The following is a 23,848-nucleotide window of genomic DNA, read 5'->3' as shown; positions in this document are numbered from 1 at the left end:
GCAATGGGAGCCTGTTTATCATAACTGTGGCTGTCTAGTATATCCTCGTCAAGGCTGCTTCTCACCATCATGTGAAAATGAGATATCTATGAAAGCAGGCAACAAACATGACCTTTCAACTAGTTTACTCTTCATACCATATTTTAAGTCTAATGGTATTAAGTGTCATGTAGATGCAGGTTACCCCACACTTTGTGTGTGACAGGCAAAGCTGCTTGTGAGAGATATTCAAACAGAAGGTGTGTACTTACCAGAGAGCTTCTGGGCCCTTACGAAGACACTCCCATTGCGACTCAGTTTAGACTTTGATTCTGAGCCAGAACGGCCCAAGTTAAATATGGATTTCCATTTCTTGGACTTGGTAGATAACTTTCTCCTAAAAGAGAAAAGACTCATGAGGTCACCAAACTCCAGACACTTTTGTCTTTCTGGTGTCTCGCAAAAGCCACAGGGCATTCTCACCTCACGAGTGCCCCTCATTTTTTCACTCTAAGGCATGCAAGGCATAGCTGGAAAACCAACTCTTGCTTATCTGTAAGTTATTTATCTGTCTTGCTGATTTAACTAGTTCATTGGAAAGACTCATGAGCTGACTACTCACAGAGTTGGTTCTGGATTGATGCAAAAGGAGCTGTGACTAACTGACCAACCAACCATGCCAGCCTACAGAAAGGAGAGGCTTCCGAGTCTAATGCTCTCATGCATTGCGTCCCAGAAAAAAAAAAAAAAAAAACTTTTTACCAGGTTTTAATGACAGAATATAAGATAAATTCCAGAGAACTCATAGAACATGTACTCTGCTCTGGCATAAAAAGCTAACCTTTAAATTCCATATGTCTTTTAGTTTTTATGAATTTGCAAAACTGAAAGGGTCCCCTAACACAAAATATCTATTAATGCTTTCCAAACCAACTTCATTTTACCATACATATTTCATGATCATATGTTAGTGTGAAGTACTAATCAAAAGGAAGACGCTTAAGGCAATTAAATCAAACTCTACTAAATGTCAGAGGAAACAGACACCATTTCCCTATGTCTCTTCGGAAATCCCAGTTTAAAGCTGCAAGAAACTGCTGCATCTGAAGCCAGTTCTCTTCTATGCATATTGCTGCGTGAAGCTCTGTTTCACATATCTTCATACCCATTCTGACTCCTTCAGTCTCACCTCTTTCAGTGAAAGGACTCTCTTGCTATTAGATCAATTCTCAAATAGGGCAAACTAGTGTTACAAAGACAATCAATATTTTAGAAATGGGACTTTCCTCTTCAAGTGAACAAAGAGAAGATGGTGGAGGAGGACAACACACCCTTTATCCTAAACTGGTTGCCCATATACCAGTATTCTGTTAGATGGCTCATTTTTGCTTCACAAAGATATTATGAAGAAATATCCTTGGCACAATGCTCTGTGGGTCAGTAGATTAATGACTCTCCTGCTTCAGAGGCTATAATCTCTCAGAACCAGACAGTGTAGTGGCCATAGAGAAAAAGATAGATAGACCAATAGATAAATAAATATTGCAGGTAGCAATGCCAACAACTGCAGCCGTGTCAGTTGCCATCAGACTCTTCTCTACATAGGTGCACTTACATAAATATCTCTTAGTGTTACAGCGGGAGTGAAATTTTGCCTTATCCCTTTGCTCTGCAGGCAGAGGAACCTGGAGAATGACAAAGCTGGGCAGATCAGCATCACCAGAAGGTGGAACTCTTAGGAGCGCTGTGTCCAGACCTGCTCTGCACCCAGCCCATGCTTAGTCAAATTCTGGGCTGACCAGAGCTGCAAACACAAACCCTTCTGCAGGAGGTCTGGGAGATTTTTCCCTGATGGGGCCAGGAGACTAGAGGAACTGCAAACTCAGCTTCTAAAATGCTTTTCAGGAGCAAATCTATCTTGTTTGAGAAGGGCACACAACTTGCTTGATGTGCCTGTAAATTCATAGGTGCAAGTGTGCGGGTTTCACCGACCCACCCCTACAGAACCTTCATCCACCCTTCTGTTCCTGATCACACTGGGGATCTATTTGCACTTTCTGTTTTACACCTTACACTTCCTTTGGCACTTACTTGCTGTCAGGAAGGTCAACAACTGTGTGGAAGAGGGACCCAGTTACAGGGACAATTTCAGGCAAGCTGTTCTCTCTCCTTTCCTTGCGAGCAGGGTGAGAAGCTGACAGGCTCCGGGCCTGCGCTTCTTCCAGGCTCACCAGTTTCATTGGTAGGGAGGCCGAGGGGAGGGTCAGACTTTTCACAACTGGCGTGTTCTCTGAAAAGCAAAAAAAAAAAAAAAAAAAAAAAAAAGTACATTCCAATTCAGGAGGAGGAGAGAAGAGCAAGAGCTTCATGTCTTTATTTGACTGGAACATCTCCTGTGGAGAGGCCAAAAGGAGCAGCACGTGCAGAGAGAGAGGTTTTTGTCAGATAAGTCTTCCATCTCCCCAGCAACCTTATCCATCAGTGTGCATTCTCAGCAGGAACCATGCTCACCAGCCAAAGACTGCACTGCACAGATTTGCTGCTTCTGCTGTAGAAGCCTCAGTGTCAAGAGACACCTCTGCAAAACAACAGGATTCTTCTCTCCCTCCCCAGATTTTGGAGCAGTTCCGTCCCCAGTCCAAAACACATGCCTAGTTCTTTCTTTCAGTTCCACATCTTTCTCCGTGGTTTGTCCTAGCAAGGGGGTCTGTCCTAAAAAATAACATTACTTTTACTTTCCTAATGCATTTAAGGGCCATGTAAAGGAGCCTTATTGACAGCCCTAGAGACTGAAGGTCTCTGTCTACATGGCCGGCAGCAAAGTCAGCTCCCTGTATGTGACCTCAATAACAGGCCTCAGCCCTGTCCTGAATAGACCTTCAGGTGCACAAAGAAAGTGCAGTCTTTGTAGTCCTTCGGTATTTAGCCCTGTTGCTGAAGATGAAAGTCAGAGGGCAAGCTACTACGTGTGCAGGAGGGCTGGGTAATGGAGCAATTCCCACAAAGAATTGGACTGGAACCATCAGCACGTTCCTCTCGTAAACTCCATGTAGCTGTTAAAGACCGATAGTATTCAGTAATTACCCAACTGGGCTAGTGTTGGGCCAGCGGCTTCCAAAACAACCAGAAGTCTTGGAACTTATTAATCAGTATTTTACTATAATGATTGCAACATTATGAGTGCCGTTCCTCACTCCATGTCTTTTACGTAGGAATAGAACTGGCACTGGCAGAGCAAGGGTATTACAGTCGGGCAGGGCATCTCACCAAGCTGTGGATTCGAGCAACATATTAGCAGGTAATGCTACAAGCAAAGAGAAAGTAGAAAGATGCTTACTCCTTCACTTCTGCATGTCCAGCAAGTTCTCCCCATGTGTAAAGAGGAAGAAACATATTCCTGACATTATGTGAGGTCACTTTGTACCTCGCACCTCTAGTCCCCATCCTTAAAGGCATTTTGACAACAATTGCACTGCGAATAATAAAAATACCACCTCCAAAGTCTGCTGAGTTCCAGGGGAGAAAAAAAAGTATCTTATTTTATAAAACATCCCAAGTAAAAAGCATGTTTTTAGAACACATGCTTAAATTTCACCCTGGGTATATGGCCTCATCTTAGCAATTTGTGTAAGAATGATGACCATAGGGCAGGTATCATTAATATGAAGAAGAAGAGCTTGAGCAAATGATTGCGTCTGTGGCTGATGGGCATGGAAAGAAAACTGAGGCCAGGACGGAGAAGGCAGTCAGGTGGTCTTCCTTTGTAGAAAAGGCTAAACCGGATAAGATCATGCAAAGAACAAGACATAGGCAATCTCAGAACACAATAAAGAAAGCTATTGTTAAAAAAAGAAGTGATTATGGTAATAAAGGGGGCTAAGGTAATGCTGAATAGGGCTTGAGATGTGTTTGAGAGAGTCTTTGAACATGGAGAGATTGCTGATATGCTAGAAATATTAAAGGAAGGGTGCCTTGCCTAAGTATTTGGCAAGTGATGTGTGGAGTGATTCAGGGAGGCTGTTACCATTGTTCTCTGTGGAGCTGGCTTTTCTGTTGTTGTTAAAGATCTGATCCACATGATTCAAGATGAACTCAATCACCAGCTGCTGGACTCGCACCTCCAGGAAAGCTGCATCCCCATTGCAGCCAACAGCCTCAATTTCCTTTGACCTGCACCAGGAGAGGAAAGAGGTACATTAATATCCAGCATTGCCACACATGGTTCCCCTAGGAAAGAAGGAACAGCCTTCTTCCCCCTAGTATCATTAGCTTGACAGAAGAGGGAGGTTTTCCTCACTTCTGCTTCAGCTCCTGCCTTCCTTCCCTCCCAAGCCCTCATTCTTATTTTGTCTTTTCATTCTTTTTTCCTTTTAAAATTCTTTGCTTTATTTTTTCTCTCACATCTTTTCATTCCTTCCTCATCAGTGTTATTTTCCCTACTTCCCTTTACATTCATCAGTAGATAAAACTGTCTCTCTCAAACTCCTCTCTTTTCCCTTCTCTTTGTTGCTCTTTAGCTCTTTCGGAGTTGGGCCTAAAAGAATATAAGAACCTTCACACATTGCTTCCATATTCATCATCTCTCTAAAAGGGGTTGAGAGAAATCCCTTAAAACCTGCTGCATGTCTTTTCCACGCCAGTTTTTCAATGCTTTACCTTGTGTCTCACTAGTCTCCTCACTGCCCCCTGCACTCTCACATTCTCATTCTTGCTCTCAGTAAAAAAACATTCTTTATCTTGACATGCCGAAGTGTTGCTGAAGAAATTATCTCTGGGCAATGGATCCTTTGTAAAGTTAATGACTGGTGTGTTAGATAATAGCTTGGGGCATTGCCAAGTGGATAACCATGTAAGGAGACTGCAGTTGCACTGCTTGCTCCTTTCTTATCCTCCCTGGGACTTGCACTGACAATAGATTGCAAAAGGAAGAGACTTTAGTTATTTGACAAGACAGACAGATGCTGGAATGAAACTGTCTGAGTAGCAAATGCCCACTTTGTGATAGTCAATAGAGTAAGCATGTCATTCAGTTTTGGAACCTGTCATTTTTGTAATCTAAAAGAGTGAGATAAGTCCTTAGAGTCTTCCTTTTGACCTAGACCCACCCTCCAATATCCCTCCTTCCTGGCCTGCAGCCCCAAAGACTCTCCCCTACCTGGACTCCCCACACCAGTTCTGCTTGTGTCCCACTATTGTCCTGCAGCAGTCTTGGACTATTCCTGCATAGCTCACACCTCTCAATAGATCAACAGTGGAGAGGCTGAGAAGGAACTAGGAAAGGTTTTACACTAAGGTCTAAAATATCTCAGCAGAAATTTTTTTGGATTTTTTTTTCTTGTTCTGCTCAGCTCTACATCATATGAGCAAAACCTCTAGCTGCCTCTTATCTGGGTTTCTGTCCTGTGCCAGGCAAAGAAAAAATGAAAAAAAAAAGTACCTGGTGATCTTGTGATCTGGCACTAACTGCCATCTTAGGTCCATCAAGCTCTCTTCACTTATACTTGAGCGGATCTGGACACAGACTTTTTGCTGTGTTGTCTTCCCGTCTGAGCTACATTCTCTTTCATTGCTCCGTTTTAGAAACACTGTCAGAAATGCCATTTCCGTTCCACACGGATGAGCTAACTTCTCATTTTTAAATCAATGTGGTCAGCCTACAAATAACAGCTTTAAAAAAAAAAACCACAAACTTCCTTGGATGTTGGCAGTAAGACCTCAGATTAGTAAACCTGGAAGAATATTTTCTCTTTTTTTGAAGCTATTTGCTTTGCCCTAGCATTCCTTCTAGTTGTTCTGTTTGTTTTTAGCTTTATATTTCCCTGAGTGTATTGGCCTTCACACTGAAGTTCTTACATTCCCACTAAACATCAGCATGGTGCTCTAGACCAGAAGACTCCCCACCGTACCTGAGGAGATTGGGTGCCCACACTAATGCCAGGTTCCTGGTGTGCATGTTGGTCATGTTGCTGAAGGAGGCCAGGTGAGTCAGATGCTTGATCAGGTATTCCAGTGTTCTGCAGGAGTTTGGTGAGAAGCGAGAAGAAAGTGTCAAGTTCCCCTTCATGTATGTGATGATGTCTTCCCTGACCTGCTAACAGCTGAACCATGAGACCTGCTGACAGATTCTTCCTTCCGCTCAGGTGACATTGTCCACCCCCTGGGACAGCACTCTCAGATTCAGCCATGACTTCAGAGTCATTCCCTCCTCAAGGGGGGCACTATTTGCCCCCCTTGCACAAGGGGCACCATAGGGCAGATGATCTGCCAGTACCACAATTCATGTAGTTTGGCAGCGGATACCTAAAAAATGTGCTCTGGGGTGGCTGAGGGTGGGACATGATTCCAACAATCCTTAGCGTGATGAGCACTAGAAAGATGGTAACAGGGGATGTCACTGTGTGCTGGCTGTGGAGACTAAGGGCTTAGCACAGGCTCAGGCACCTGCAGCAGATCATCTTCTCCTTACCACGTGCAGAACTCTGGCCAACGCCATTGCACAGGACTCAGATAGGGAAGAGGAGGACAGACAGAAGCAGATAGAGGTCATTTAATTTCTAACAATGGCTTGATCGATTATATTTAAAAGCCAGATAAATTATGGAAATGTTGAGTGAACCTTTGGAAAATAACTTCTGGAGATTAACTTTGGTGCTGTTTCAGGCAATACTCCCTGCTCGTGACAGTGACACAACTCTTCCTCAGAGCCTCAGTGGACATGTTCTCACCTGTAATGTGATGGCGGGAGCTCCTGGATGACATTTTGAATTCGTGCCAGCTGCTCATCCTCAGGGAAGCGTGATACTGCTTCCTGTGGAGATACAAGCAAACAGTCCACCCTGGCAAAGGATTTAGGGGAAAAGGAAGAAGGATAAGGAGTGTCACATGCGACAACCAGTCTCAGAGGGAGCGCTCTCTTGTTTCCTTACAGAACTATGGGTAAAAAAAAAAGTTAACTTTGTGTTCCCAGCGCAACAGAGATTTGCTGTGCTGGCTAGTCATTTCATGTCTCAGTAAATCTCCTGCATACCTTGGAAGAGAACAGCCAATGTTTGGGATGAGGGGAGCTGAGGACCTAATTCTGATTCAAAAATTACACTGAGGGCTTCAGGTGATAGTTTTAGGGTTTTTTTTTATTTTGTTCTTTTTTTCCTTTTTGACTTGAGAAATAGTGGGTGGAATAGACAGAGGAAAAGAGAGCAGTGAAAATAATAAAAACAAGAAATACTGAAAAAAATCCTCCTGAAATTGTGTTAAAAATGAAATAGGTCTTGCTAGCCCTGTGATATGAAAGCACCTTGGGTTTACATGTTCTATATTCATAAAAATAAGCAATATTATCTGTCACAGGAAAATAGCTGTAGATAGTAGTTTGTATGAGACTGCAGCTCTTGAGGTGAGAAAAGCCTTAGCAAAACCACTGTCCAGGAAGATTAATATTTTTTTGTACTCAGGGTTAGACTAGATTAGACAGAATCAAGGTTATATATCTTGGTCTTGAGCAAGTCTCTACAGAGCGAGAGCTCAGAAAGCTGTGATAAGCTTTTGTCTGCATTCCTAGCAGTTCGCTGCATTGGATTTCATCTGCTCAGCTATTCCCTTTCAATATTTGTGCTATGAGAGGACAAACCACTAGCAACTTCAAACAATGCAGGACTGTCTGGGAACCTCATGCCTATCCTGCTGCCACTTACGTTTGGAGCAAGTTCAAAGAAAGGCTCTGGGACCCATGCTGCCAGAAGAAGTTTTGCCTATAGACAGATGTTGGCACCGCCAGGAAAGGAGAGGAAGGAAATAACCCATCCCAAACCACCCTTTGCTTAAACATTATGAACCTGAAATTGCCTGCCACAATTAGAGAAGTGTTGCTATGTCCTTTTGGTCACTACATCTGCACTTAGGATTCTTCCATCAGTGTCCTAGTCACAGTGCTTTTACCTGCAAACCACTCTTCATATACAACCACCAACAAACTACGTTGAAACTGCCCGTTTCAAGGTTAGAGATGAAGACAAATCATGCTTAAATCCCTGACACTGTGTATCAATGTCTGTCTCCTCTGGCTTGAACTTAGTTGGCAGTGCCATGGCAAAGGCAAACAAGTAAGCTCACTAGCTTAGTGTATGAGAGACACAGATGTGCTTGTTCTGCCTAGATTAAAGGTGAGTTAACTCTTTCTATTGCTCTTTAGCCTCAACTACAGCATGGGGATAACTCTTTATTTTTGCCACAAGCCCACAGTTACAGAAATATCCCAGCATCACCCCTTCCGGACATCAGGAATCAAATCTTTAATATCACCTATCAGTCATTGCATGACATGCCAACAGGAGAATCACTAGTATAAGTCATCTGCAATCTGCAGTCTCCCTGACAAGCTACATGCATGGTTGCAAATTGCCATTGCCTCTATCAGGCAATGTAACAAATCAGGCCTCTATCTGAGAGGTCCACTGCAGTAATGTGCCACAGGCTACCCGCAGTTTCAAAACACCTCAGGTGGGAAGGGCAAGCTTTTTAGAACTGAGGAGAGTAGAATAAAAGCTTTATTCAAGACAGAAATGAGCTTGTTCTGAAATTTTAAAAAGTGACACTGTTTTTAGTTTTATTATATTGATACGGGGTCTCAGAAACAGATATAGCCTGAAATGAAAGACCCTGTGTTAGGCTGGGGCCCCCTCAGGACATTTAGAGACAGCTCTTTGTGGCAACAAATAAAGATTAAAATTCTAAGCACTAAAATTTAAGGAAATAAAATCTCATAATAAAAATAATAGCTCTCATAATTTAATCCTCATTTATTTGACTTTTTATTGGACTTGCTCCAAGTAGCTCCACATCTCTCTCTTATCTGGGAGCCCAGAGCAGGACACAGCACTCCAGGGCTGCTTGGAGGGAGAGGATGACATCCCTCGACCTGCTGGCAATGCTTTTCCTAACGTATTCAGGATACCATTGGCCTTCTCTGCCGCAAGGACACATTGCTGGCTCACAGTCAATTTGTTGTCCACTAGAACTCCCAGGTTCTTCTCTGCAGAGCTGCTTTCCAGGGAGATTGAAAGCCTTCCCCAGCTGATTTAATCTGAGGGAGTCATCTGCCACTCTGTGTTCACGTTAGAACTACCCAAGCAGAGTCGCTGGCAAACACCTGTCACCACAGTACAAGAAGGGAAGCAGCAGAGCAGGAGAACACATCATTCTGCAAAGACTAATATCCAGTGAGGTCATGACTGGGATGTTACAAGCATAAACTTGACATAGCGATGGCCAAAAAGCCAATCCCTCCCTAGTAATTAAGATTTTAGCTTTCTTTAGCCACAAATGTCTGAATCATCCTACTGACTCAAAGTGGAGCCTATCCCATCTCGGAAACATCACTGAGTGAGTCAGACAGGATGAGATTAACATGCATCTTTTACTCCTACCAGCAATCTTCTGTCTAGGCACAGCTGCTACCATTCCATGTGCACCCCACATATATACACACACCCCTTGTGTTCCTTCTGTTCTTTGGGGAATTGGTCTTTTTGTTTTTTCCTCCTCCTGATCTTACTGTGTTTCTTGTCAGCTGGGTAACTCATTAGAAATCCCTACCGAATGGAGTTACGTAAATAATGGATTTTGTGGCTGCACAGACAAACTGAAAAACTGGAGATAAAAAAAAAATCCTTTTTAGGTCAATCTAAACTGACACTATTTGGAGAGCGAGCACAGGATTTCAAAAATCAATTGTTCCAAATTGACCAAAATATCACTGTCAACCAAAAGTGAAAGAAAAAAACATTTACGTTGGTGGCCATTTAACCCTTTTCTTTAAGGGCATGGGGTGTTTTGGAGTGGTATTTTGTTTTATTTTTTCCCCTTTTATTTAAGAGTTAGAGTGTTGATTTAAAGGTGAAATATTGCCTTTATGAAGTATTTGTAAAAGAAATATTTGGACAGTTACAAAAGTGTTTCCTTTTTATTTTTGAACAAAACTATTTACCAAATGTATCTAACCCAAACCTGCAAGTCATCATCCCAAAACTGCACTTTTCCTGAAACATTCCTTCCTAAAAAAAATTTCCATCTAAATCTTCATGTTTCCTTTATTGCATTTTTCTTTCATAAATCAGCACTGATAGCCAGAAAGACACCAGCCAAATATCTCCAACGAGGTTCATCAGTTATTATGAATGCTTGAATAATGCTCTGTATTTTCAAGGTCCTATTCTTCCTAAGCATGGCTGTTTTGGAGTTCCTAAATTGAGGATACAGGAAGAGTTTTCAAATCTGCGCAGAACTGTGACTGAAGCTTGGACTATGCATCATCTCAAAAAAAAAAAGGGAAACAAAAAAAAACAGCCCAATCTTACTTAATATTTGGCATTGAAATAACAAGACACCTAATAACACTATTGAACATTTATCAAGCCATAAAACAGGACTAGCCAATTCCCACACTATATACCCCAGCTCAGTTATAGCCTCTTAACAACTACCTGCCTTCTTATAGTGGGTGGCTGCTTGGGTGGTGCTTTTTGCATCTGCCCTGCCCTTGTCCGGGAGTGCTTGCCTCTTCCCACAGCAGGCAATGGGGAATCCTTTTAGAAGTCCTTCTTTGGAGCGTGCCCCATGGCTCCCTCACACTGCTGCCTGTGCTGGAGCTGCTTGGAAGTGCCTGATTTGGAGCACAGGCAACGTGGACAGCGAGGCTCATAGCTAAGGTTGCCTGCCACTTCCCAGTCCAGTTGCATATGATTTTGCAAAATGGCTTCTCTGCAAAGTCTGACATTTTTGACGAAATCTGTCTGCTCCACCTCCCAGCAAAAGTCAAAGAGTAGGAGGAGGGAACTTCTGAACAAAGGACGGATGTTTCTAACGCTGCAAAAACAACCCTTCCCCTCTCCCCCCATCCCAGTTGTTGTAAGAAGCTAGTGAATGCTTTTAGCTGAAAATTCATCTGGATTAAAATTTGTTCATGTCACAAACAACTGCAAATAGTTTTAGAACAGTAAGAACCAGGCAACTTCAGTGACAAGCCTAGTTTGCTGCACTACCTTAAAATACTACCTGTCATCAAATTAGCCAACTTGTTTAAAAATTCAAGCTTCCTGGCCTTATTCTTCCGCTCCCTGCGGTCTGCTCCTAGTCTCCAACTGTATCTGTGTATACTCTCTAGCTGTTTTTTGGAATGGACTCTTTGAATTATAGTCCCTTTAAGCCAGGATAGAGATTTCTGCTTGGCCAGCTGCCACTTTCCTTGGCTTTTTGTATTCATGACATGATTATGAAGGACCCCGATATGCCATAACTGGGAACTGTGTCATCATTTACACTCTGACAAACTGAGTGTAAAATGCTACAGGTGCAGAAAAGTTGGTAGTTTAAATGGGGGTTGAGCAATGAGTTTGCACAGGTGTCAGGAACTGCAGAAGGAACAGGGAAAAGGAAACCACTCTGTGATTATCATCACAAACCCCAGGTGATCCAAAAAACTCTCAGTGATAGACAGTAATGAGGAAAAGAAAGGTAATTAATAATTCTGTGAGGAGGTGCACAGTAGGAGAAGAATAACACCAAAGAAGCAATGAAGTTGGAAAATCAGAGAGCAAGACAAAGAGAAGAAAATAGAGAGAAGTAAACATGATAATGGGGAAGGAAACAAGGGCAGTGAAAAAGCGCCTGCACAAGAAGAGGAGGGAGGAGCACTGAGGTGTTTGAAGTGACGCCTGCACCAGAAGCCAGGACATTGCAGTGAAGCTCAGACAGCTGTCATGGGAGAACCTGCAACAAATCCACACTCCTGGTTAGGAATGAGAACAGCAAGGGGTCTCACCGTGAATTTCTTGTAGAGCTCATAAGTGAGGAGAGGGTTGGGCAGTTCCCTGAAATACAGCTTGCAGAGCGACCCCACGCAGTGAATGTCCTGGAGGTAAACTTCTCTTGTCAGGTCCGGGCATTGGTCAGAAACAAACTCTTGTCTGAAACAATATGAAGACAGAACAATGCAGACAAATAAAAGTTCTGGGAGCCCAATACTTCACTTGGAGTTCTCTTTCACAGCTAGAGGGAAAAGCAAACTGGAAAGCAGAGATGTCTCTGTGTTACCCGTTGCCTTGCCCAGATTGTCTCCAGGACTCAGGGCCTCAGCTCTCAACCAGTCTCTGGTTCCATGGATGGACCCAGAATGATCTAAAGGGATTGTTTTTTCTTAAAGCAAGAGAGAACATCTCATGACTTGTGCTGAGATACTCCAGGCCTTTCTCATTAATGGGTTAAGAAGAAGATTTTTCTCTTTTTCATGGAATAATCCATGAAATACTATATTTCCCTAGCTTTAGGGTCAGTTACCTTTAGGTTTAGAATCCTTGTCATTAGGGCAGAGCTATGTTATCCCTGTACTATATATGCCAGAGGGACCGGCAGCAAAACAGTACTGAGCAGTGTCACTGACTCCCTCTGGTTCCTTGCCCTTACCTCAGCTTCTGTATGTTGGATGTGACTCCTGAGAGGCGGTAGATGCCGTCCACAATGCCATGCGTCTCAATGAACTCCGCACAGCTCTTCAGAACATAGGGCACTAGGAGAGGAAAGGAAGGCAGGATCCGCAGTCAGTATGTACTGGGAGCCACAGCGCACCACAGAGGAGGTAGATAATTTCATGAAACAGCAGTGGAGGCTGTCTGCAGGACACAGACAAGGGTACAGTAGTGGGGGAAATACAGAGTAAACAAAAAACAAACTCCCTCTTCTCCCCCACAAAGCAGCTATAGCCGATCCACAGAGAGAGGCAGAAGGACGTGCTATGGTTCTGCCATGACACATTCATTGCCACGACACAATTACTGAGCCTGAAGCAACAAAAGTGTTGTAAGAAGAAAGGTAGGGTTTCTCTCTTCCTTTTCTTTTCCTCCTTTTTTTTTTTTTTCTTCCTCAGAAAGAGAGGCAATTTCCCTGTAATTGAAAGCATGAGGTCCTGGGAATCTCCCCCCTGCCCAAGATAGAGTTCCAGCTTTGCTGAATTGAGCCAAAAGGTCTGACTGGCTTGGATAAAATTCAGAGAAACATGCACATTTCCATATAAGCCTACATACCCCATGGTTTAGTGCTCATAAACTCCCGCAGAGGGGGTATGAAGTTCAAACATTGACTAGATCTTCACACTGACAAAATCTGACATGGGCTTCAAAAGAACTCCATCGACATAAGCAGCCAAGGACTTAACCAGCCTTAAAACTGAGAGGAGCCTGAGGCACAACATTTATATCCAGATCTGGATCCAAAGCGAGTGTTTATTTTCTCCCATTATATAGGTATAGGGACTCCTCGTGCTCTTGATCAGACCAAGCCTCCCTGTCCCCAGTATTATAACAACTCTAGCTGTTACAATAACAGTAAGAGACTCCTTCCTTATTAGGTGCTCGAAACTACTCTGTATTTAATGCAATGTTTCACACATTTATAAGCACAAAAGTCAGTAAATGCAGAAGTTAAGGCTCCACGCTATAATACTGAGTCTGCTACACTGTATGGAAGAAAACAGATTAAGCCACACATTGGCCTGGGAAACCAGGCATAGCAATTACTGCATCTTTGCAACACCACAAAAACAATGCCTCCAGCTGGACCTTGCCTGACTTCTTCTACTCAAAGCCTAGGATAGTAATGACATATTAATATATGTTTCATCATGCAGGATCCAAAGACAGCACTCCAGGCACAGTCTGAACACAGAAGAGCTGGTACATTATTGTTCTTCTCTTATGTGCCACTGAGGTCAGAGCCGGCTCATGGTTTCTCAGAAGTGTGGATTAAAATGAATTTTGCCATGTCAGGAGTAGGAGGCTGGATAACTTCTGTCACAGGACAGGAAGGAAGAATGATGAGGACTGGCCTTGCTGGTCTCTACCAGCCTTGCTCTGTCCTCCCTCCCAGTAGCTGCTATCTTGCTCTAGAACCAGCACAACTGTATTTCCAAGGGGAGGAGATCGCACAAGGGGGCATCCTAGATCCCTTTTCACCCAACAGCCTGATATGGTTTATTACTGTCCTGAATGATTGTAAGGATATTGGGCTTTTTTTTTTAACACTGAATATAGTGATAGATTTCTCCGTGTGTGTTCTCCTCCCAGAAGGAGAAAACATCCTGTGAAAGCCAGGTAAAGCTTAGCAATCTATTCCAGTGGGGTTTTTCTTCATTTTTATAATGTCTTCTATGCCCGCCCACACTAATCAAACCAGGGCACAGCCCCCAGTGAGGAGAGCTTCCAACGCAGTGTCTACCTCAGTGACACACTACTGCAAAGCTCAGTCAGTCACAGAAGTGCTTCCACCTCTCTGCCTTACAGGTGGAGGTGAAGACGTCCTTCTTGTACACCCCTTCTCTTCCCAGAGGGGTCCAACCCAAATGAAGTAATACTTGATTACTTGGATATCTGAACGATCTAAACAGACAAATTCTCTCTCAGTCACAGGCTTCCCTTCAGAACAACTGGGGAAAATTTACTTCTTTTAGCACAGGAATACACAGTGCAGGCACATTAAACCACGCACAAAGCCTTTGGGATGATTTTTAAGACCCTCAAGATGTTGACCTAATACCAGTTAAAACTCAGCTTCTATCTGGGCCCTTAATCTTCCACATCAGTGTTTATGGGAAACGATGAAATCATCAAGAGAACAGGTGAAGTCTACAAAGTCTAAGCTCTTTCCACAGGAGTCACAGAGCTCTAAGATTCCCCACTCAAGGACTTTCTCACATCTCTAACTTTAGTACCTATAGCACCAACTTCCTAGAGAAACAAATGGTATGGAAGAAGACAGATAAAAAAAGAAGCATGAAACTTCCTAAAAATCCTAGCAAGAAAAGCTTTACTTTGTATCTGCGAAAGGCATATCAAGAAAGAAAACTTTGTCTCCAAATAAGGGTTGAATATTTGTAGCTCTAGTAGGGAACTCTAATCATATGAAGATGAGCATGCTAGAAATAAAAAGAAGGAAAGGGAAATGACTTCCAGCCTGTTCTTCTTTTCTTTTGGTTTACACCATAAGATCTTTGTGGCAGGAGCTACACATATGGCATATTAAGACTTCCCTCTCGGTTAGTACCTTAGTAATAAATGTAATGTAGAGAGCAAAAATGAAATCTAGACAGATTCATGATCACTTTACTTGCTTTTGGGTGGGAGGATGGGTAGATCACTCCATGCCACATGGAAGAAGAATTAATTGAATGGAAAATTTATCTGAGCATTTAAGCCATATGACAAGGTCTGTTAAAAAAATAAAACAGTCTTTCGTATAGACAAACCTCAGGATAGTGTCTAGCTAACACACAAATGGAGTCCATGTCTACACTCCCATTCATTAGGCACTTTCTAAAATCTCAGTGTAAAGGATAAGAAGTTGTTTGTTGTCACTAATTCGACCTCTTGAAAGTAAGACTTATTAAATTACTCCTCCTTTTTGCTGAATGTTATACTTCCTTGGGGGATAAATTAGGTCAAGAGGCCCCAGGCAGGTAAGCAAACCTCTTATACACAAACAGGAAAAGCTCAGCTCAATCTGTTGAAGCAAACATGTAATGAGTTAAACATGTGATGAGTTAAAATGAGTTAAATCACTCATTTTTAAAAATGAGTATAGAGATAGCATTGTGGAAATACAGAGACTTTGCCTCCACAATACAGACTGCAAACAGACAATATGCACCAAGGTCTGGCAATACCTCTTTCTCCTGCCCTGCAACGCATCCTGCTCTTCCAGCTCTGGACTTCTCTTCCAGTGCCCTTCACTCACCATGTGCATGACTTCCTGCATACCAGGTCTTTGATTCTTACAAAGAGAAACAGCTTGTTATGCCAAAATGCGTGGTGGTTTTGTGATGTCAAAAAAAAATCCTCTGTAGGACATATTTCACTCGCAACCCAAAATTACAGACTTTGACCTCAGATCCCTGAGGGTGAAAGGACTGCATCAACTTCCTGCAGAGCAAGCCCCTAAATGCAGCACTTGTATAAAACTGGAGCACAATAAATGTTTTCTTTGAGCAGAACCGGTAGGTCTGAAATGCCTAAGCAGCTCTGATCTACAAAGGTGACTTTTCAGGGCAGTTGCGGGCGGCGAGGCTAAAGCAGCAGTGAGCAACTCCTTCACACCTCCAGGCTTCTCCGAGGTGGTTCTTGATTATTTCAGACATAACTGTTGATGAACCTTGACCAAAATGAAAGCTATGCACAACCTTGAATGCTGGGCAGGTCAGCCTCTAGTGTGCGCTTTGGAGCGGAACTTTATCTGCATTACACAGTGCAGATAAATCATAGGCCATGGTCTCTCAAAGGAAAATAAGATTTGGGTGGGACTTTGCACCAGGGGTTGCTCTATGTGCGTGTGTGTGTGTGTGTGCATGTGCGCAGGCGCTTAAAGAGAGACTGGGGAGGGGGTGGCTTCTAATCTTCACACTTCTATAATTAAAACTGTGCTGGAGACTTGAAAGTTGGAAGAGGCAGCTGGTGTCACACAGACCCGCTTGTTCTGCCAGACAGCCGAACTGTCCTCATTTAAAACTACAATAGAAACCAGATGGAGGAGGAGAAAAGAGTGTAGAGCAAGGCAACAGTCAGAAGGGAAATTGAGTTATAAACATACTGCACACAAAAGACAATACTTCTCTTCCTCTAGACAAAAATAAACCAGAAGGACAGTCACAGTAACTAGTTCCACTCTCACTTGATATCACCACTGGAGCTCAGCACACTGAGACATTCACCTTCACCAGGGCCTTTGGCATGAACATGCTATGTTCTTACATATGCATGTTCCTCCTGTTACAGTCAGGTATTATGTCTCCGTACCATCCCAATCCCATGGACAAGTAATGTGCATGGAGCATCAGGACTCACGGGACTGCAGGGATGGGGGTCTCTCCCCTTTCCTGCCTCTACCAAGGCACTGTGCTACCGTCCTCCAAAGGTTCCCCCTCCAGTGAGTAAGGTAATAGCCATCTGCCTGCCCAACAAAGGCTTGATCTTACTCAGGGCTGAGCATCTTTCATCAAAACCAGCAAGACATCCAAGTGTGTGCCTGACTACATCACCAAGCAGCCGAACTAGAGACAACAGGAGGGAAGGAGTCTGGCCTTGTAATTTCCCACAAAAGCTGGAGAAAAGACAGTAAGACCCAGTCCAGCAAGAGGAGAAAACAGTGTCCTAGGAGGCACTGAGTGAGGCCTTCCAGAAGAAACTCTTTGTCTCCATGGACTACCAAAGGACTATAGGGAGGCTCCTAAGTTGGACATCCAATTTAGTCAGTAGTCAGTGTGAGTACTGTTCAGCAAGCCTATGCTTAAAGTTAAGCATGTACTAACCTGGCCTAGGACATGTGTCTGAAGTATCTAATGGGAGTGAATGCTGCAACAGGGTTCATTTTTCTCTTTGTCCTTCTGTTGTTCTCGCAAAAAGCTCCTTCAAGAGATAAAAAGTAGAAGCAGAGCTACTGGGGTCCTCCTTAGTGATCAGTTTAGGTCTCATGGAGGAGGTTTCATCTCCTCTCTAATTTTATTTTTATTTCAGTTATGGCAAATGAAGAGATTAACTCTGACGTCATTTCATCTGAAACATCAACATTTTGACATTCAGCTTGAGGGTTTTGTTTGTTTGTTTGTTTTTGAATTTCCCCCCAACGAATGAATCCCATGTTACCAAAAAAAAAAAAAAAAAAAGCTGTGGACATTTTTCCTTCACCTTTTTTGTTTTACTATGCATAAGATTTTTTAAACTGTCCTCCATTCCTCTCAGTAACAATGCTTCATGTCACACTATTTAAAATCATGAGACTGTAAAGATCAAAACAGTCTCTTGTTTCAATTTAAATTATTAAATTAGGAGATATTTTCCTCTAAGAAATAAGTGCTTCAGTCTGTAGAAAGTAAAAGCTGTCATTTTTTTTCACATATAAAAATAACACACCTTTTAGAAATTATCTTGATCCCTTAATCACAGGAAAAGAACAGCACTGTGTGACTGGCAACATACTTGGAAGTTAGTGTCCCTGATGTGACATATTTTTATATTTCCTACTCTTCCTACTTCAAATCACGAGCCTTAATGCTGATTCACTAGATTCTTTTTGCTGATCCTGCCTGATTTTCACTAGGCATAAGGTTAGCTGAGGAACAGATCCAAGAGGAGCTCCAATCTGTGCTCTTGCCCTGCTGCTCATTCCAGCCCCAGCCCGTCCTGGCTTCCAGGAGTCTAAACTGCTCTGCAGCTCATAACCCTCCTCTGCAGCAGCTAAGGCTAAGTCCTGTCTTGTTCCCCAAGAATCATCTCCACAGTCTCCTTGTTGGCAGCCTGATGAGCCGAGGCCTGAAGGGGCTACAGGGTCCAAGTTGGCCTGTGGAGAGGCTCTCTCCTGTTTGGAGATGGAGTGTGTTGGCAGGGATGGGGATGGGGAAGGTTTGCCCAGCCCAAGATGCAAATGCTACAAGGACAAACAGAGGGCTTCAGTATTCAGGGCTGTCTCTGTAGACTTTTCACCAACACTAAATTCATTTTATGGAAGAAGAAAAAATAAATTGTCTCCCCATCAATTCCCAGTGTTTGATTTGGCAGGCGAGCCGAGCTACTACCCCGCCACACACACCTGTGTTTGAATAGCATGAGATAGCTAAACAACATCAAATACACTTAAAAACAAATCACCTTGTTAGAGCCCTCCTCGCCTCCTCCCCCTTAGCTGCCATAAACACTGTTAAAAAGAGATGAATAGCTGGCGCCAAGGTGATCCTGTCTGCGCAGACAACACAACTGAATCACCATATAAGTCACACACTACATTTTTTCCCCTTCACTTCTGTGGGAAACAACACTGCAATGTCACAAAGGTTAGCACAACAATTTCTTTCCCTGTGGTGAAAGCACCATCCTGAATTCAGCCTTGGATTTGATGAGCAAAGGCGTGGTAAAAAAAATGACTCTCCCATGTGGCAAATGCTGCGAGGCACAAACTGCAAGAGAGTGCTGTGGGGAGTGGAGATGCTGGGCATCGTCCAGTATGTGGCACACTGAATTCAGGCAAATGAGTTTCAACACAGCCTGCAGGCCCAGCTTGCCTTTGATGGAAGTCGGTGGCAATTATCAAGGATTTTTCCCACTGATTTTTCACCCTACGGCTCGTCTGTACTCAGCTGACATCTAACGTATCTAAAGAAGACCTGTTGGAACACCTGATTTTCCAGAGCAGATCTGACAACCATGAAGCACCAAGCAGAGGTGGGAGAGCCCGCAGCAGCCGTGGCCGGCTGATTGGCGATGCATATACCAAAGAAAGCCTAAGAGCTGGAAGCCCTGAACAAGCAGACAGGGAGAGCACTGAACTCTCAACAGCACGAGTCATCATGCTCCTCTGAAATGCCCTAGCTGGCAAATCTTGTCATGCAGGCACTTTTGAAAAGAGATTGTGCTAAACACTAGAATAAGTTTGTTAGGGAAACATCCTGCTGCGGGTTTCCTGGAAAAAAAAAAAAAAAAAAAAATCTACATAACCCAGCAGGATCCTAACAGGATATCTCCACTCCTAGCAACTTTCATGCTTCTGTGCTAGAGCCACCTTGGAAAACACAGGCTTGGATTCTCTAGGGCAGGTCGATGAACTGTACGTGGCCTCAAGTAACCATCTGAATGCTAACAAGTCTCATCCATGACAGATTAGGGTGGTTATTGTACAGGGTTTTGCACACCACAGCACAAGCATATGGGACAATTAATTCTAAACATTGAGGTAACAGTACAGCTTTCGCTATCTCAGAAAAGGGATTTAGGTGTAAGTACAGAAGAGATCAGAAAAGCTTTGAAGCTGTACATATTGGACTGACCTCCCTCTTGAATGAATGCCTAAGTACTATGAGAATAGGCAGGCTGTGAGCCAGGGGTCCTGCAATTAACCTTGTTCCTGATGACATATACTGCAAACCATGTCCAATTCATAGGCCCTGTCAGAGGACTGCAGGAGAGAGTGAGGAAATACGGATGCTGGGCCTCCAGGGAGCTGGGAGAAGCAGCCTGCAAGATAACAGTGCAGATAAATGTTGAGCATGGGGATGGCTGGCTGCTGATGTGGCTCCATTTGAAGTCTCTGGAGTACCCACTGTCTTTCGTTCAAATTGATGAACAAGTCCAGAGAGTGCAGGTGTCACACGATATCATGTTTTTCCTTCCTTTCTGCCCGCCTCTTCTTCAATGTGGACAAAGCCATGCTAACTTACTTCACTGCCAATAACAAAGCAAAAAAAAAAAAAAAAAAAAAAAACCAGACAGACCTCATTAGTGTTTTCTTTCTCTGTGCTTTAATCGGCAAGGGCATCAGCAGCAAAATAGATAAGAAACAAGCCCTTGACACCATATTCCACCTGAACTTTCTAGATGATGAAGTTTTGCTCAGATTTATAAAAAAAAAACTTGAAAGATACTAGGAGTGTCTAGTAAGCTATTACACACCTTTCTGGATTGTAAAAGGAATGTGGAAACCAACATCTTCCTTGATGTGTGGGAACCCTTAAAAAGGACTCTTGGGATCCTTGAATCTGGAGACGGGCAATATTAGGAGATCAGGATATATTCCATTCCTGGCTGTCAACATTAGTTTGTTTCTTAGTCCTCTGTGATTTAGATTTTAGTGTGCCAGGCAATCAGGATTCCAGATTTTTCTTTATAAGAAAGCTCTTTGGGGATGTTAGAAAGAAATTCCCAGTGCTTAGATCTTAGCATGCATCTGAAAACTACCAGCTACTAGTTAGACAGTTTTTAAATCCTCTGCATTCTGCCATTCACTGCACATCATGTGCTCCAAACTCTTATATACATTCAAAGCTATAGCAATCTCTTAGAATTTGACTGTAGTTCCTGCGCTGTCCTATAATGCTACCACCATGCACTGTTACTATTCCACTTCATGATGGCCTGTTAATGAGAAGACAACTAATTCCCAAATAAATGCTTTGGGGAGTCTTCAGGACTAATGATACTGCTGTTATCTTATTGGTAAAGAGGCAAAATAAAGAAATGGGATGGATAATGGATAGTTATCTCATGAACTCTGGATTCCGGAGCTACAACAAAGTGGGCTGTTCTGCAATACTTTATATGCTTTTTCCTAGCAAATTACAGTTGTTCCTTTGAAGACACAAGGGTTTCATGGTTCCCCTTCCAGGCTTGCTGCACAGTGAGTCATTTGCAAGCTTATGTAGCCACCATTCCCATGCTTTAAAGCCCGGATGCAGCTGTGCCAGCTAATGCGGGATGGCAGTGCCGTTCTCATAGTTCAGCTGTTTGAAAAGGGGAACAGTGACCAAGCACCCCAGTGAAAGCCCCGGTAAATGCTTGAGAGCAAGCTGTGAAGTAACAGAGGAGTAAGTCCCAGACCAAGCATTCACATGGATGAAAAACTGCGTGGCTTCACCACATTTTTATATTTGATGTTAGGGCTTTCTTTTCTGCTTATTTTGTCTTTTGTCACACTGATGGACTGATGCACAGTGACACTAGATTATGCAGCAATGTTCTTTCACTCAAGCTTCTAGCTTATCTGGCCTCTAGGGATCTCCTGGTGAAAAGTCGATACAGCATTTTCCAGAGGTTATTCCAAATGGGCTATTTTAGAGATAGCCAATGACTTAGGGCAAAGAGCATAGAAAGTTGTTGAGGATCAGTATACAGAAAGACACATGAGGACCCTATATAGAAAACCCTGAAGGCTACAAATGAGAAGTAAAAGGCAATTGCAACAGACTTCTGAGAAAAAGTAAATAAAGCTTTATGATGTCAAATCTGATTGAAGACAAACATGTGAAGACAGTAGCAGTAATCAGTCATTACATCGTAAAGCAAAGCACTATAAAATATGTTCCATCTTTGATCAGTTGCTGAGACATATATTTAGGTTGAGGATTCTCACTGCGAGGCTGTCTGGGCATGACCCAAAGAACCTCATTCGTACCAAGATACCATTGACATAAGCAGCACTTTTCACAAAAGGATAAACAAATCTTTTTGTCCCAGTTCTCTCTTGCCTCATACTGTGTCACTGAAATACTAGAAAACTATGTGTAGGACTCAGAAGCATTTGTACCAGTTTTACAGGTATATAAAATGATGATATGAGGTACAACACAGAGGGAAGAATTAAGACTGCTCCTCAGTGAAAGGTCACCTATAGATGCTCCTCCTAGCCTTGTTCAGGGAGACTGAAAACAAGTTAATCATTATTTGAAGAGGATTAAGCCGTAGGTAACTTGGATTGCTGATGTTTGGTGAAGTTACATGGTTTCTATCCACCCTAAGAAACAGTGGACTGGCCATATGATCATCAAAGACTGTGGTCTTGAGTTCTGTGTATGAAGAGAAGCAATAGGTCTTCTAGTGTGGTCAGACACACACATATCTATGTGTATAAATAAATATACACATGTATGCATGTAGATCTGTGTATATATATATATACATACACATGAATGTATACATATACACATATGTATTCGTACATGAATTTATATGTATATGTGCAAGGTTTCCTGTATATTACCAGAAAATTCTTGTGAGAAAAATAGATCCTCTGAATAAGGTGTCAATTTAAAAGTTTAAGATGTAACCATGATATTTGCAGAGCCAAAAATCCCAGAAGTCTTGCTAGGCTGTAATTGCACTTCTCACCCAGTCCAGCTACCTCACTGGTGGCACATGCTACATGCTGGTGCTCTTGCTTGCTGAAGGTTGCCCAGCCAACCAGAGAACAAGCCATTGCCGCATACACGAGTTGCTAAAAACCCTTACCCAGCACAGTCATTTAGCTAGTGTTGTTGCCCTGTGCGTTGCTGCTCTGTCAACGGCCTTCCTGGTTGCTCTGGTGCTTTGGGGGTGAAACTCCTCAGGCATGCATGGGACAAGGGCCATTTTGGCTGCACCTTTTCACCTTCAGAGGGTTCAGTCCTCTAAGATGTGCCTTATAGCCTTGATCACAAGGATTGTGTTTTCCCTTCCATGGGAAGCACCAAGTTTTCTTCTCTAAGAAGGTGCAAAGCAGCCTGGCTCCAATATCTTCAGGGCTTCTTTCGGAGACATCACGGAACCCAGTTCTGCTCCACCTGCCAGCCTCGTGGTAGATCAGTGCTCAGCAGATGTTGCAGGAGGGCAGCCCTCTCCCGCTGAGCCCCACAAGGATCACCAAGTACAGCGTAGGAGGGAGAGCAGCATTTGCGAAGAGCATCGCACAGTCTCTGAGCCTTCCAAATGCTGATGTTGAGCTGGGATTTTTTGGAAGAAAAGACTTCCTGCCATGGCCTTTGTGGCTATCTCCACGTTAAGACTTCTGCACAAAACTGCTGAGATACACCCCGACCACATGGCACAGTTCCTGCAAAGCAGACCTGCAAGGCCCGAATCTCAGTAACGGCTTGACAACAGGATGAAGGTATAAGGACCAGAAACTAATGTCGTCAGAAGGACAGTAATAAAAGGGGACTCAGTACAGCTCTTACAATCAGGCATAAAGGGGGAAAAGAAACACAGTGCATTTAAATATCATAGCAGAACGTGGTCTCCTTTTCCCCCAGAATAACTTCCATTTTCTTACCTGATAGGAGAAAGTTAATAGAGATATCTGTATGCTACTCTTTTTCTGTATTCCCAAGCCCCTCTGCCTGCAGTGGGAAGGAGTCCTCCCGACAACTGTTTTCCCACACCTATATGCTCCCCTCACACTGGATGCAGCCGCCACCTCCCTTCAACCTCTCAATAAATAAGCATGCTACAGGTTATCAAGCAGAGGATCATTTTCAGTGCTAACAATGGAAAAAAGCAATACCCAACCATTACTAAAGTAGTAAATCCAGTCACTT

The 23,848-nt window shown here is 43.1% G+C and overlaps 1 protein-coding gene across 1 annotated transcript in view; it reads right to left on the bottom strand.

Moving 5' to 3' along the window:
* Nucleotides 1-23,848, bottom strand: part of ARHGAP31 (Rho GTPase activating protein 31) — a 56,782-nt gene that overhangs the window by 7,839 nt on the left and 25,095 nt on the right. Inside the window, exons 2-8 of the mRNA XM_010227467.2 lie at nt 12,436-12,538; nt 11,795-11,939; nt 6,705-6,787; nt 5,886-5,993; nt 4,004-4,149; nt 2,071-2,269; nt 252-376 (exon numbers count right to left, since the gene is read on the bottom strand). Of these exons, the coding sequence (XP_010225769.2) occupies nt 252-376; nt 2,071-2,269; nt 4,004-4,149; nt 5,886-5,993; nt 6,705-6,787; nt 11,795-11,939; nt 12,436-12,538 (909 nt within the window). The remainder of the gene's footprint in view (nt 1-251; nt 377-2,070; nt 2,270-4,003; nt 4,150-5,885; nt 5,994-6,704; nt 6,788-11,794; nt 11,940-12,435; nt 12,539-23,848) is intronic.

The sequence above is a fragment of the Tinamus guttatus genome, unplaced genomic scaffold (genome assembly GCF_059628265.1).
Source record: "Tinamus guttatus ecotype Peru unplaced genomic scaffold, ASM5962826v1 Tinamus_guttatus_pri_ptg000272l, whole genome shotgun sequence".
In the NCBI taxonomy this organism is placed as follows: Eukaryota; Metazoa; Chordata; class Aves; order Tinamiformes; family Tinamidae; genus Tinamus; species Tinamus guttatus.
This window is presented reverse-complemented; position numbering and strand designations above follow the sequence as displayed.